This window comes from Lactuca virosa, chromosome 6 (genome assembly GCF_052849685.1).
Source record: "Lactuca virosa cultivar CGN04683 chromosome 6, Lactuca_virosa_CGN04683_v6, whole genome shotgun sequence".
Classification (NCBI taxonomy): domain Eukaryota; kingdom Viridiplantae; phylum Streptophyta; class Magnoliopsida; order Asterales; family Asteraceae; genus Lactuca; species Lactuca virosa.
Window position 1 is genome coordinate 164,061,402 of NC_136431.1, and position 14,784 is coordinate 164,076,185.

Consider the following 14,784-nt stretch of genomic DNA (forward strand, 5'->3'; position numbering starts at 1 on the left):
TAAACAGTGCGCTCACACACACATACACACAAATTAAGTGACAAATAGAATTTCAGGAATTAAGAGCATTTAAAATTGAAGTTAGGGTCCTCAATATGTGACTTCATATAAATAGTTTTCGAAAAAATTAAAAAATAAATAAACCCTCATTAAAGATCTCAAACCAACTTTCAGCTACTTCTTACACAAGCAACAAAATGGGTTGGATTAAACAATTTTTTTAACATTATGAGTTAGAGCCTAGAGATCATTTATCCTTTTTTCACGAACAATACATAAAAGCACGGGTTCATGGTTGGGATACAATTACCAAAATACTTTGTTAAAAATTCAAGAAAAATCCATACAAATATAATTCCATATTATTGCTTACAAACAAATAAAAAGCAAGCAATACCAACAACATATCCTAAACATAATATATCATCCCAACTTCAATCAAACTTATATGAGGAATATGAAGTGCGACTGCGGGCCCCCTACAATTTTTACGAAGAAACGAATATCCAATATCAATCACGAGTTTCTTCAAGTAAGAAGAGGATCTACGCGCCTTAACATACGAGTGTCCCATGATATATGCAACGCCGGCCTCTTTCGCCTGAATCAACTGCAAAAGCTCGTCTTTCACGGCGGCATCCATCACCGGACCGGCGGGCGGCAGTTGGAACCGCACTTGGCGGCGGCGGATTTGCGGGTTTTCGTCATCGAATTCGGATCTTAACCGTTGTAGCATCAAAGATTTGCTACTTTGTATGGAGGAGGAGTCGAGTTGATCCGAGACCATTAATGTCGCGTTTGATCTAGGATTTTTAATGGTTGAGAATAGTGAGAGATTATAGAAATGTAGTTTTGTTGGTTTGTTAATTATATAGCATATCCTACTTTCATTGTATAGCAAATTCGTTATTATCCAAATACTAAGCAATTTTTACTGCTATAATAAGAAAAAATGAAGCAATGGTATAAGTGAGTCGATTTTTTATTTCTTCTTGTTACCTTGTTACAAGGACGTGACTAGACAAGATTTCTAGGGCTATTTTAGATGATGAGGGTATTTATGTCTTTTTCATAGACTAGGGGTTGAGAGTGAGTCCATTTCCCAACTTTTTGGGTGGGAACAAAAAGTTGCAAGTTTTTTCCCATTGACGATAGTTACAAAAACAGTCTATGTTTGACTTTTTCATTGTCAAAACTTCCAATTATATGTTCATTATAACATCTTAATTTCATTTTTTCTACTATATTTTTTCTTATTAAGGCATTGTGCTTTATAAAATCTACCCAATTATAGCATTATACTTTCAATTTTGTTTCTAATTAGCACACTGTACTTTGAAAATTCTATCCAATTACAGCATTGTACTTTCATTTCTTTCTTATTAGCACATTGTAGTTTCAAAATTCTATCCAATCATAGCACTGTACTTTCAATTTTTTCTTATTAGGACATTGTACTTTCATTTTTTTTCTTATTAGGACATTGTACTTTGAAAAATCTACTCAATTACAGCAGTGAAAATTGCCTTGAACTTGGATAACACACGGTAAATTTTTCATAATAGACCTTATATTTCGTGTATTTTTCGGATTAAACCTCAACTTTATTTTTTTCCTGAAAAAGACCTTGTATTTTTTTCATTTTTTTCCATCCGGCCCTTTTACTCATTTTTTTCCAAAAAAAAACTTGTAAAATGCGAGCTTTTTCGAAAAAAACTAAAAAAGTTGAGGTTTTTTCAGAAACAGTTAGAAGATTTAGGGTTCTTTTCGAAAAAAAAATTAAAAAAAAGGTTAATCTCACAAAAGACCTTATATTTTGTGTTTTTTTCGGGATTAAACCTCAACATTATTTTTTCATGAAAAAAACTTTGCATTTTTTCATATTTTCCGATCTGACCCTTTTAGTCCTTTTTCTCCAAAAAAAACATTGTAAAATGTGAGGGTTTTTTCAGGAAAAACGAAAAAAGTTGACGATTTATTTGGAAACATTTAGATGGTTGGGAGCTTTTTTCGTAAAAAATGAAAAAATATAACGTCTTTTTCATGAAAATGATAAAGATGAGATTTAATCCGCAAAAAAAAAAAAAAAAAAAAAAAAAAAAAAAAAAAAAACATAAAATATAAGGTCTTTTATGAAATTAAATGAAAGTACGTTGCTATTTCTTGTAAAAAAAAAAAAAAAAAAAAAAAAAAAAACTAACCTGGTGCTAATAACTGCCATTCGACCATCAAAGGAGGTGTTCTCAGAGGTGGACAACTGTGGTTCCACAGCCTCCATTTGTATAAACTCTGCAATACTTTGAATCAACTGATTCTCAAAATTCCCATCATCTCTCTGAATATCTTTATACCCGTATCTCACAATACACCTATACATCCGATAAGGTCTCGGGCAGATCCGCCCGATCAAAAACCGTTCTTCGGGCAGCACAAAAGGCACAGGAACATGTTTCACACACACAAACACCAACACATTGTGAAAAGCGGGCAGATTCGTGACAAAATGAGAGAAAATGGAAGGGACACCCGTGGCAAGTTCAGAGTAAATGAGGCCGATTCCAGGCACACGAACAATTCCCAAAGTGGGGCCCAGCCCAAGAAGCCATTTTAAGGAAACTTTATTGTGAAGGTCATTGTTGTACTTTTTACGGGTGCCATAATGCCAGATGTACATTATGATTATGAAGACTAGGGCTATTAGGAGAGAGACCCATCCTCCTTGAGGGACTTTTGTTAGTGCAGATGAGAGGAAGATTGCTTCTATGAACCAAAAGAATATAAGGAATGTTGTGGAAAATATAATGTTTTTTTGCCACACAAAGATTATCACGAGTGCCATGAGAAAAGTTGTGATGAACATAACTGTCATGCATGCAATGCCTGAAAATTAAACAACTGAAGTATCAGAGAAATAAGGAATTGGAAATTTGGAATATGAAGGAATCATGAAATGAATTTAGTGATCAAAAGTAAATAACTCCTAAAATTTTATGTTATACTCTCAAGGTTTGTTTTTTGTTTATTGTTGATATATAGATAATTGGATTCAAATCTTTATTTATGTAACAAGGGTAATTTGGTCATTTTGTAAAAAAGAACGGAATCGAATTCGGAAATCCTCTAAGGATGGTGAAATCAATCAAATGTGGAATTTGAAGGATTCCGACGGAATTGGATTGAAACTTTTCCATTTGGCAACAAACACGCCATGGAATGGAATCTCGAATTACAATTCCATTGGATTCAATCAGATGATGAGAAACAAAGCCAGAATGTTTCTCCAAAAGGGTACTTTAGTCTTTTAATAAATAAATAAAAAAAAAAGGAAGAATGGAATTGGATTCCTTAGAATCCTTCCACTCTCCACTCGGGATGGTGAAATCCATCAAATATGGTATACAACAGATTCCGACGGGAATGGAATCTGGAATTCCAATTCCGCCCTAACAAATACTAAATGTTACTTACCATAAGCATGGCCAACTAGAGTAGTGTCCTGGAATCCCACAGCGACCAAAAGAGTAAGAACCATAAGGATCCAATTAATTTCCGGGATATAAATCTGACCAAACATATGTTTTGATGTATGGACGATTTTAACCCTGGGAAAACAACCAAGGGCATTGCATTGTTTCACAATCGAAAAAGTAGCTGAAATGATAGCTTGACTCCCTACAACAGATGCCAGGGTAGCAATAACAAACATCGGCCAAAACAAAGCTTCTGCAAGACAACAACACAACAGAGGATGCTAAATAACAAACGTAGCCCAGGGGCAATTTGGTAATTTGAATGAGACTAACCAGGTACAGATTTATAGAAACTGTCAGGAATGGAAGTAACGTTTTTAGACAAATAAGCAGCCTGGCCCATGTATTGTATGACTAAACATGGGTATACAACAATGGCAAATGCAAGCTGCATTTACATAAATAAGTAAGTGTTAGAATTACCAAAACAAGATAGCATAAATTTCTTTTCTATTTTTAATTACAACATTGTACTTTGAAGAAAAATGTTACCTAATTGTATAAATGTACTTCGGTTGGGGTTAAATGCAAGAAATAGCTGTTTGTTATACTTATAGAATCTTACTTTCATTTCTATAATTATATACAGTAGTAAATTCATTAAAATAAAGAGTAATTTCACTGCTATAAATATAATAGAGTAGAATTTTTCAAAGTATAATGTTCTAACAAGAAAAAACTTGAAAGTACAATGTTACCCTCATTGAGAAGGCAGTGAAATGGCCAAGATCTGCAAACATAGCTTCAGTACCTGAAAAACATGGAGATAATAGTAATGAAATTGCAATCACCTATAGTCATACCATGTTTACAAAAAATATATATATAGAAAATGAAAAGAGCATTTAACCCTATTTTTCAAACAATATCTATCCAGACAGAATTAAAAAATAGAAGAAATCAAATTCATTTGGCCTAAAATCTGAAATTTGAAAGCAAAATGAAGTAAAATATTTAGTTTAAAATACCTGTTATGGAGAGAAGAACACCTCCAAGGGCCAACCAGCCATCTTTACCAGTGTGTCTAAAGAATGTGATTATATAATGTGGAGACAATGCATATATGATCTTAGGGTTCCAATGTATGATATTATATAATCCAATTCCAAATATTGAAAGCAACCATATAATAACAATTGGAGCAAACACAATTGCCACTCGTTGAGTACCCGTGTGTTGTAGAGCAAACAACCCAATCAATAGGACACATGCTAATAATAGAACTGACCCTACAAAAACAAATTCAAATTTCCAAAAAGATTAACACCCAAAATTCCAATATTTTCCATTTACATCTAAACAATACCAATAAAGACAACAATAATAGTAACAAATAACAATAACAATAGCAGTGAGGATAAAAGTAACAGCTTGTTTTTCATAAATCGTGTGAATTTTTTGTATTTGAATTACAATGAACAATTTTTTACTGAAAAATAAGAAAGGAAATTTAATCTGTAGAACATAGTTACCATTAGTTAGCTCTAGTCCAACACCTTCAATTTGAAGCCCTGATACTGCTGACATAACTGCAACACCATATACACCATATGTATTAATCCCTTTTTCAAAAAAAGAAAATGTAATAATATCCCTTTTTGGATGTCATAAAATTGATGCAACATTTCCTTTTGTAGAAGTGTTAATCGATATTTATTGGACTTTTAGTCCACAAGATATCTTTACTTCATCATCATTGAAAACTATTTTTAGATATTTTGGCTAATTGAGCTAGACCCTAGATTCTGCAAAAGGGTGTTTATTTGAGAAACCGCTGAGTTTTGCCAATTTTGGGTTTAAAGAGTCAAATATAGAGGTTTTATCAACTTCTCTATAAAAAATATAGGATTAAACGTGCATTTATGTAACAACATTCCACCTTTTTCCAAATTTCTGCAACAAAAAATGGTTTTTTATTCAATATATAATACGATATTTTGTTTTAGAACCAAAAGATGTGATGCTTAAACTATTGAAAAATGGTTGCATAATCCATATCAGTTGCATAAACTGGTAAAAAAGTGAAATATTGTTTCATAGGTTAAAAAATGAAACATTGTTAGATAAATAAGCATTCAACTAATGCCACATCAGCAAGTAACAAGTTGAAAACTTACAAATAGCACTTACCAGAAATAGCAGGAGTAATGACACCATCACCAATAACCATGGAAGCTCCTAAAAGAACAATAACAAGTAAAGATGTTCGTAACTTTTTATGTTTCTCCAAAAACCTCTTCAATGGTGAAGATGATGGAGGCTGTGAAGGACCATATTTGTAAGAAGTCAACTCCTCATCAGCTGCTTGTTGATTTGGAAGCAAACTAAACTTAGCATGCCTACAGAGTAATGAGTAAAGAGCAATGGTCCCACCTGAATGAAAAAAGCTTAAATTCAGCATTCACCACATCATATTTTTAGTAGCATAGGCCCCGTTTTGTTTGTTATACAGGACAAAACAGAACAGAACAGGTTGTACTGTGTTTGGTGATATCAATGCAAGAAAAAAAATTAACTTTTTGTTCCACCGAAAAAGGTGAGACACGAACAGAAGAACTCACTCTCGATCTCTTGTTTACCAAAAGACATAAATGCCCTTCTTATCCTAATCATCGAAAATAGCCCTAGTAAGCTTTTCCACAAAGCTTTGTTGACTTGGACTAATGTCAGTGGGAAAAAAAATTTAGTCTTTGGTTCCACCCAAAAAAGTGGGACGCAGACTCACTCTCGATCTCTCATTTGCACAAAAGACGTAAATGCCCTCCTCATTTTGATCATTTGTGCAAAAAATTTAATAAAGACTTGTTGACTTGGACTGATGTCAATGGGACAAAAAATTTAACCTTTGGTTCCACCCAAAAAAGTGGGACACAAACTCACTCTTGATCTCTCATTTGCGCAAAAGACATAAATGCCCTCCTCATCCTGATCATTTGTGCAAAAAATTTAATAAAGACTTGTTGACTAGGACTGATGTCAATGGGACAAAAAAGTTAATCTTTGGTTCCACCTAAAAAAAGTGGGACACAGACTCACTCTGGATCTCTCATTTGTGAAAAAGACATAAATGCCCTCGTCATGGAAAATAGCCCTTGTGGAGGACGCCTTGTAGAGCGTCTGGCATGCATTGGATATCTCCCGTTTGTGAAAAAGACATAAACGCCCTCGTCAAAAAGCTTGTCCAGTCATGTCCCATGTAACAAACGGGGCAATAGAGATGAAATAAGTAAGCAAATTTAAAAGTGTGGGACTATATTTTACTCACCTTCACCATTATCATCAGCACTCAATATGATAAAAACATATTTTAGCAAAGGGATTAGAGTCAAGGTCCAAAATATCAAGGAAAATGCCCCAAATATCACTTCTGGGGTTTGATAATCCATCAAATTGCCAATAAATATGCTTTTATAGACATAAAGAGGTGAAGTGCCCAAATCTCCATATACCACCCCAAAGCTTTGATATGCCAACAATAAATTCCGGGATAAAGTCAAGAAAAACTGCAATATACCAAATTGTGAGCTTTAAAAAGAAAAACATAAAAGAAATCAAAGATTACTATGATATAGAGAAAGAATTTTGAATGTTATAGATTTGTAGAAATCATGTGTTTGGATGTGCACTTTTTAGCTACTTATTACGAATTGAATAATAAGAATTAGATTCATGTAATAAGTTTTTCAGATAATGAGTTGGTTAAAGCTAGGGATATGTATGTAATTTCATATTTATCTCAACAATCACATAATATGTATTTAGTAGAAACTCAAAAATAAAAAAATAAAAATTGTAAGAAACCTGAGAACGATTTCGATAATTTAAGGTGCCAGATTCTGGCTCCATCGGCATTGGCCGAAACCTGCCTGCAACAATTAAAAAAGTTCTTTTTTTTTTAAAAAAAAAGTTGAAATTTACAAATTCAGTTTATAATATTTATTCAGTTTATTCGATCCAAAAAAGAAAAAGTCTTTGTTCATACAGGACTTCCTACAAACATACATTAAATATCTATTCAGCACTTTTTTTCAACTGAAAAAAAAAAAAGTAAGGCCTTAAGTCACTGTCATAGAACTAGTCTACACACACATACATATACATCTTGAGGTATGAATATATAATTAACAATTCACTAAACAAATAAGCATGATTCATCGGATAAGTGTATGTAAGCATTTTATGTAGTTTATATTATCTTTCAACATCAAATGGAGGTATCATCTGCACAAAAAATAACTGCAGGAAATAGAAACGTAAGCAATAATTAGTAATTACCATACATTATCATATGAAAACTGAAAAGGAATGCATATTTTCTGGGGAAGAATCATTAATTTTGCAACCAAAAAGATGACTAAAACATCAGAAACGATGATAATATTGAACTTAAGCAAAACTCAAGGCATGTTCATGAGCTGTAAGCATACTTTGCCATAGACAGAGCACTAAGTAAACCCCAAAAACTATCGAACTACATCTATCGTCAAATCTATTGATCAAGGTACTATTAATTAACAATTTTATAAATATATTGAAACTAAGTGAAGCTGGCTATAATTTCGAAGAAATAACACATGAATTTGCAATTAATATACAAATAAAACTAATTTTTTTGGTTGATTAAACTGGTGGGTTTTCGTTCCTAATCAAATAATCAAATTGCCGTATGGTTATAATTCATGTACTATGAATACCACAAAATTAACGAAAATAATGAACTAACGAGTGTGAGAGAAAGAGAGAGGGATGTCGTGAAGGAAACCTGGATTTGTTGATGAGCAAAGCGACGTACTGATTCTTGATTTCTGGTTAGACAAACAGAGAAATTAAATATAATATACGAAATACAGAAGACTGTGCTTATGTGTTTGTGTGTGTGTGTGTGTTTGTGTTTGAGTGTGAGAGAGATGAGGGAGGGAGAAAGAAGTGAACCTAATCCAGTGAGAATCGTAGATGGAAAAAAGACCAGATCGAGCAAGGGAAGGAGAAAGGGGACAGGGCTAGTTTTGGTAATTTGAGAATATGTTGAGGGTGTTTTTGTCCTTTCAATTAATAAGCTACAAAAAACATTATTAGACTAGAATATCATCTGTTGAGTTAAATGACGTTTTTGGCGTTTTTTATTCTGAAACAGATAGCAATAGCATTATATTATTGGACTACAATATCATCCGTTGAGCCTGAGGGCTAGTTTTGGCATTTGAAAATAGTTTGGTTGAGTAGATTCATCGAAGTTGAGGGCGTTTTGGTAAAAATCTTTATTAGTTGAAAGGATAGTACAATCTACGGTTATTGATTAAACTAATTTTACAAACAAGATTTTTAATAAAAACTAACTAATTTTCTTTTGTAGTTTTGCAAAATAATCACTTTCTCAAATCTCAATAACATCATATTCCGGAGTCGAGTTTGGTTTCCAAAGTTGGATTATGTATTTCAGTCTTTTGTTAAAACTTATACCAATCATGTTTTATCATCCTTATTTCCTACTTTATTATCACAAAAACACCCACCAAACTAGTAATGATTTCTCATATATCGCCCAAAATCATTAAATTTCTCACATACCTCCATATTTGGAATCTATTTAAATTGGTTTATATCATATTATCATACTATAATTCACACTAAAAGTCATTAAGGTGTCATTTGTTTTTCGAAGCGAAAATGTCTGAAGTCTGCGGACTACCTCTGCAACCCTCTGTAGCAGAAGAGGATGACCAAACGGCTGCAGCATTTAATAAAAAGTTTGTTTGTTTTTTAACCTCTGTAGACTGTTGCAATAAGTTAAAGTAATGTGTGAAGAGGTTTGAAACAGAGTGTCAAGTGTTGCGTCACGCAGCACACGCGTAGCAGTTTTTAAGTCAGAAGTCTTCTGAAAAACAAACAGCTGCGAAGGGCCAAGTGTTGCGCGTGTGCTGCGCGGCGCAACAATAAGTGGTTAGAAGAGGTTTTTTAGAAAAAAAACAAACAGCACCTAAGTCATTCTTTGAAGACTACAATGCTCCCACTATTTGGAATCTATTTAAATCGGTTTATATCATAATATAATTCACACTAAAAGTCATTAAGTCATTCTTCAAGATCTTGTCTAAGTATGTACTTTGGCTTAGTCCAATTAATCGTTGAGATCTATCTTTACAAATCTTAATATCAAGTATGTACGCAACATCTCTCATGCCCTTCATAACGAAACATTTCTCAGACCAAACTTTTACACGTTGCAATGTTGGAATGTCGTTTCCTGTGAGTAATATGTCATCGACGAGTCGGGCTTTGAATGTGTGTACATTCTCATTCCTGACAGGCTTCTTCTTGAATACCCATTTACACCCAACGGTTTTAAGGTCAGACTTAGGATCAACCAAATTTCATATTTGGTTATCGTTTATGGACTGAATTTCTCTCTCTATAGCATCTTTCTGTTTTGCAGCCTTTGGGCTCGCCATGGCTTTTTGATAGTTGTGCTGCTCATTATTTCCTAACAGATTGTCATCCTCGTCAATAATATGGAAACCATAAAACTCGGGTGGACGATGTTATTTATCAGATCTACGGGGAGGCGGTAGAAGGATGTTAGATTCCTTAATAGGTTTTTCTACCTCTTGTTGAGAGCTAGCGTCAAGTCCAGGTTCTTCATTGGTTGACTCTTGAATCTCATCAAGATCAATTTGGCTCCTACTAGTTCCTTGAGATATCAACTCCTTTTCTTAAAAGACAGTCATTCGAGCAACAAAGACTTTGTTTTCATAAGGCTTGTAAAACAAGTATCCAAAAAGGAATCTTTGGGATAACCAATGAAGTAACACCTTTCGGATATGGGTTCAAGTAACCCCCGAAAGTGTGTCCGAATCCCTCAAACCAAGGCTCTGATACCAACTTGTAACATCCCAAAATTCATGACCAAAATTTTCATTTTAAATTAGGTAATGTATAAAAATAGTAGTCTGAAAACATTGACAATATCATCCCGTATCATAATCAAACACAAGTGCCAAAACATGTCATAGTAAAATAATATCATAGTACAACTCCCAAAGATCTCATATGCGGAAAATCATAGTGTGATGCGTTATGATCATGTCGGCTCCTTTTCTTTCGAAGAAGAAGTACCTGAAACCAAAACTGTAAACCGTAAGCACGAAGCTTAGTGAGTTCCCCCATCATACCTCATACCATACAATAACCATACTGCCTAGCATATTCGGGTGTTGCCTACCCCTTCGGTCTCTTTCAACCGGTACTGCCTAGCATATCAGGGTGCTGGCCTACCCCTTCGGTCTCTTTCAACCGGTAACTGCCTAGCATATCTGGGTGCTGGCCTACCCCTTCGATCTCTTTCAACTGGTTACGGGGTCTATTTCTCCCCCTACCGCTACCACATAACAGGATACATAATCATACATAAACATATTGTCAGGCATATCTGGGTGCCCGACCTACCCCTTCAGTATTATCAACCGGATACGGGGTCTATTTCACCCCTTACCACTACCACATAATATCATAGCATACTAGCACATAAATCATAACAGATAGTGTCATACCAGACAATTATCACAAAGACAATCATCTAACTACAAACTCATACTAGTGGCCCGACCTTGGTGCCTTAGACTCACTGCTACCAGGAAGGTAACTCACCTCGAAACTGGAAGTAGCTGAACAATCCTCGGCTCCGGATATCAACCCAAATCAAAACCCTACACATAAAAGATTTCCTTAATTACCCTTCATACTCATAACCCCTTAAGGGTCAACTTTGGTCAAAGTCAAAGTCAAAGTCAACACCCTAGTAAAAGTCGAAGTCAACATTCCGAGTTGACTCAACTCACCGAGTTACTCTTCAACTCATCGAGTTTCCATAATCACATAATCGTGATAACACGATCCAACTCGTTGAGTTCTTCCTTTTCAACAGAATCGGGATTCCTCAATACAACTCGTCGAGTCCTTCCGTTAACTCGTCGAGTTCTTTAGTCTGTTAACACTTCTTAATGCATTAAGTCTCTATTCCTCAAATCATGGCCCTATCTTCTGGATCCAAGATGGAAATACGTCTAGAAGGGTAAAGTTTCCAACTTTACCCGCTAGGGACCTCTCCCAACGCATAAAACTCAAACCCTAACCCAAAAGGGCTTAGATCCAACTCCAAAAGCCATCAAAACTTCAAGATAGACCATGGGGTCATAGATCTGAACTCTAGGGACAATTTGGTCACGTAAAGTTCCCATCTTTACTTGCATGCATGACCTACTAGGGCTTAAAAGACCAAAAAGATGGTCTAAAAGTTGAATGGGACTTCCATGGCCATAAAGTTGGCACTTTATGCCATGAAGTCCCCTCAAGACCCTATATCTGAAGGGTTTGCCCAAATGGGACGTCTAAATCCCAACCATCAACATACTTGGACCAAAACATGAAGTAAAACATCCTAAGACTATATCTAAGCATGTCATGGACAAGGTTGAAGCTTTATACCTCATATGAATCAGAAATGAAGCCCAACTTCTGGATCTACTCTCCTTCCACACATTCTTGCTCCTCCTTCAAGCTTCCTCTTCTTCACAATCACCAAGAATGCACAAGATTAGCTCAGAATCACCAAAAATAGCTTAGGGTTTCAAGATTAGGGTTTTAGACAGTGGAGGCTGGAGATTAGGCCAACACCTTGGGGTTAAGGTGTTTAAATAGGGTGCAAAACCCCGTAATTTGTTGGGTTTTTAGCATTCTAACACTCCTAAGGTGTGCATGCAACCCTAAATACCTTGGATCTATGTTTTCTCTATTATACATGCAAACTTGAACTTTCCAGGGTATTACCCTAACTAGCATACAAAACTTTGATACTTGGGTAATAAAACAAGTTAGAAAACATACCTTTTGTTGTAGTTGGAAGCCTTGGACCTTTAAGAACTTAGTGCCCCAAGTGTTGCACCTCAAATGGAATCACACAACACCACCAACAATTGGAATAACTTGAGAGCAGAACACTTGCTTCACAAATCGGCTAGCCCTCACTTCTTGGCCCTTAAAAGGGTGCCATTTCATGAGCTATGAGGCTTCTTATATAGTGTGCACATTAGGGTTACACCATGTAACTCATGACTTTCCACATTCCTCATGATCCATGGGTTTTAACCTCCATGGAGTATCCATGGGTAACCACATGGGTTTAGCCCAACATGAGGAACTATGGATCATAAGCCCGCTTTATAAGAATGAATGATTTACCAAATCAATCCTCATTTATTTAATTAGTCTATTTTGATCACAAAATTAATTCCAAACTAATTCTTGATCAATAGTAATTAAATAATATTATTTCATATTAATATATTAGAACTTATAATATATTAATAAATCATAAATATCCTCTTCTCACAAAAGTCTATCCAAATTGTTTTGATGTCATGCAACCCAAATGGACCATGCTACTCTCACGTTAAGTACATACCAATAATAGTTATGAGCTTAGACATCTAATCCAACAGTCCCCCACTTGGATAAGTCTAATAACTATTATTTCAAGCATGACTCCAACCCGACTAGCAATCGTAGCTCTTAAAAGCCGCTGTCGAACTCTGACCTAGTCAATGACCTGTCCATTAGATAAGGAATCATATATTCCTCCATTCTAGATATCATATGGACTAAGACATGGATTTTAATCATTCTCTCTGTCCATTTGTTGTTTCCCGATTCCCGATTTATGACGACCGACTAATTGAACAAATCAAATCAGTCTAGGCCTGGTGTCATCACTAAATCATCGAGGGGCCCACAGATATCGCTTTTATCCACATGGGGTAAAAGGAACGGATAAACTTCGACCCAAATGCTCGCTTGTATTTACTCATCAAATTACAAACAACAATATGTCTTATAACATCCAAGTTACTGGTGCGTTTACATATGTCAATGTGCAATCGACTCGCAACTACAACTCACATGTCTCCATTTCAAGAATATAAGATATTATCGTCTCATGATCACTCGTGATAAAATCCATGAAGTGATTCTGTCACACCCCCAAACCTAGAATGGCGGAAACATTCGGGGGCGGAGGACGTCATGTACAACATCATAACAATGCATAATAGTAAAACAAGCAACAACATCCATTGCATTAATAGAATAGTTAATACATGTATGTTCTGGGTATAGTTGTATGACACCAAAAATATATATATCAAAATAAAAGACGAGTCTTGAACATGCTCCGTCTTCTCAAAAACCTGGTCCAGTGTACCTGTCTACTGGTTCCCTGAGAATACAAGTTATTTTGAAAGAGAGTATCAACATTTAAGTTGGTGAGTTCATAAGTATTAATGTCAAATGTTTGTGTTTGTCTCATGAAAATGTTTGTGTTTGTTTAGTAAAACGTTTGTATACTTCCCAGAAAATCCTATATTTCCTTCTAAAAATGAAATGTAGTCTTCTATCCAAGACCCGACTGTTTAGTATGTTTGTTCTCTTGTAAAAAGTATGTTTGTACTTAAAATAGTATAAAGTGTAAGTTTTCCATATTGGTAAGACCGTCTTTACTAGAAAAATAGTATGCATTTCTTATGTGAGTTTATCACTGTATGAATGTAATGGAAAATGAAGGTTTACAGTAGTATTTTGTAAAATAAACTACTGATGCATTAACTACCTTGTAACCAAATTGGTTAAATTTAGGTTAAATGTGATTAGGTTATAACCATGCTTGATTGACTAGTATAAAACACAACGTTCTTCAAGCGTCGATAATGATATGACATTTGTCACCCGTAGACCTGCAAGTCCCACTGTAGCTAGCAGCAAGGTGTGGGATAGTCAATCTCGTATAGATTTATACACAAACTCACGCTCTCCCTCCAGGAGACTCTGGTTACAAAACGTGACATAACAAGTACATTGTTATGCCATGAAATAGTATCTCACATTTTAGTTATCTTGTTCTTGTTATAGTATGTAATTTCCTTTTTGTTCTCGTAAATGAATAGTATACTTTGTAATGAATAGCAGTAGTATGTATGAACTGACTCATGTATTGTTCCTCTGTTCTAGAAATAGTATGTATTGATCCTCTAAACTATACCTATTATAGTTTACTAGTATATTTGTTTGAACTGTTACTGATTTGCAGAAAAGACTCAATTGTTCAACATAAGCAACTGAGTTAAGTATGTTCCTTAAAATGGGGTTTAATATTCATGTATGTATTCAATAAGTATAACTATGATTTAGCCGACAGTCGGACTAGTGA

General features: G+C 34.8%; 1 protein-coding gene across 3 annotated transcripts; it reads right to left on the minus strand.

The window, feature by feature from the left end:
* Window positions 1-306: 306 nt before the first annotated feature.
* KUP3 (K+ uptake transporter 3) lies at window positions 307-8,562 on the minus strand. Of its 3 annotated transcripts, XM_079056628.1 has the most exons (12): window positions 8,463-8,562; window positions 8,293-8,335; window positions 7,332-7,396; window positions 6,796-7,033; window positions 5,661-5,903; window positions 5,003-5,059; window positions 4,499-4,759; window positions 4,229-4,281; window positions 3,804-3,918; window positions 3,469-3,723; window positions 2,202-2,880; window positions 307-803 (listed from the first exon to the last, which is right to left on the minus strand). In XM_079056628.1, the coding sequence occupies exons 3-12, from the start codon at window positions 7,380-7,382 to the stop codon at window positions 410-412; spliced, it is 2,346 nt and encodes a 781-aa protein (XP_078912754.1). In that variant the 5' UTR covers window positions 7,383-7,396; window positions 8,293-8,335; window positions 8,463-8,562; the 3' UTR covers window positions 307-409. The 3 variants fall into 3 exon arrangements, with proteins under 3 accessions (XP_078912754.1, XP_078912755.1, XP_078912753.1); XM_079056629.1 differs by lacking the exon at window positions 7,332-7,396 and having other exon boundaries at window positions 8,463-8,561; XM_079056627.1 differs by lacking the exon at window positions 8,463-8,562 and having other exon boundaries at window positions 8,293-8,433.
* Window positions 8,563-14,784: the final 6,222 nt, after the last annotated feature.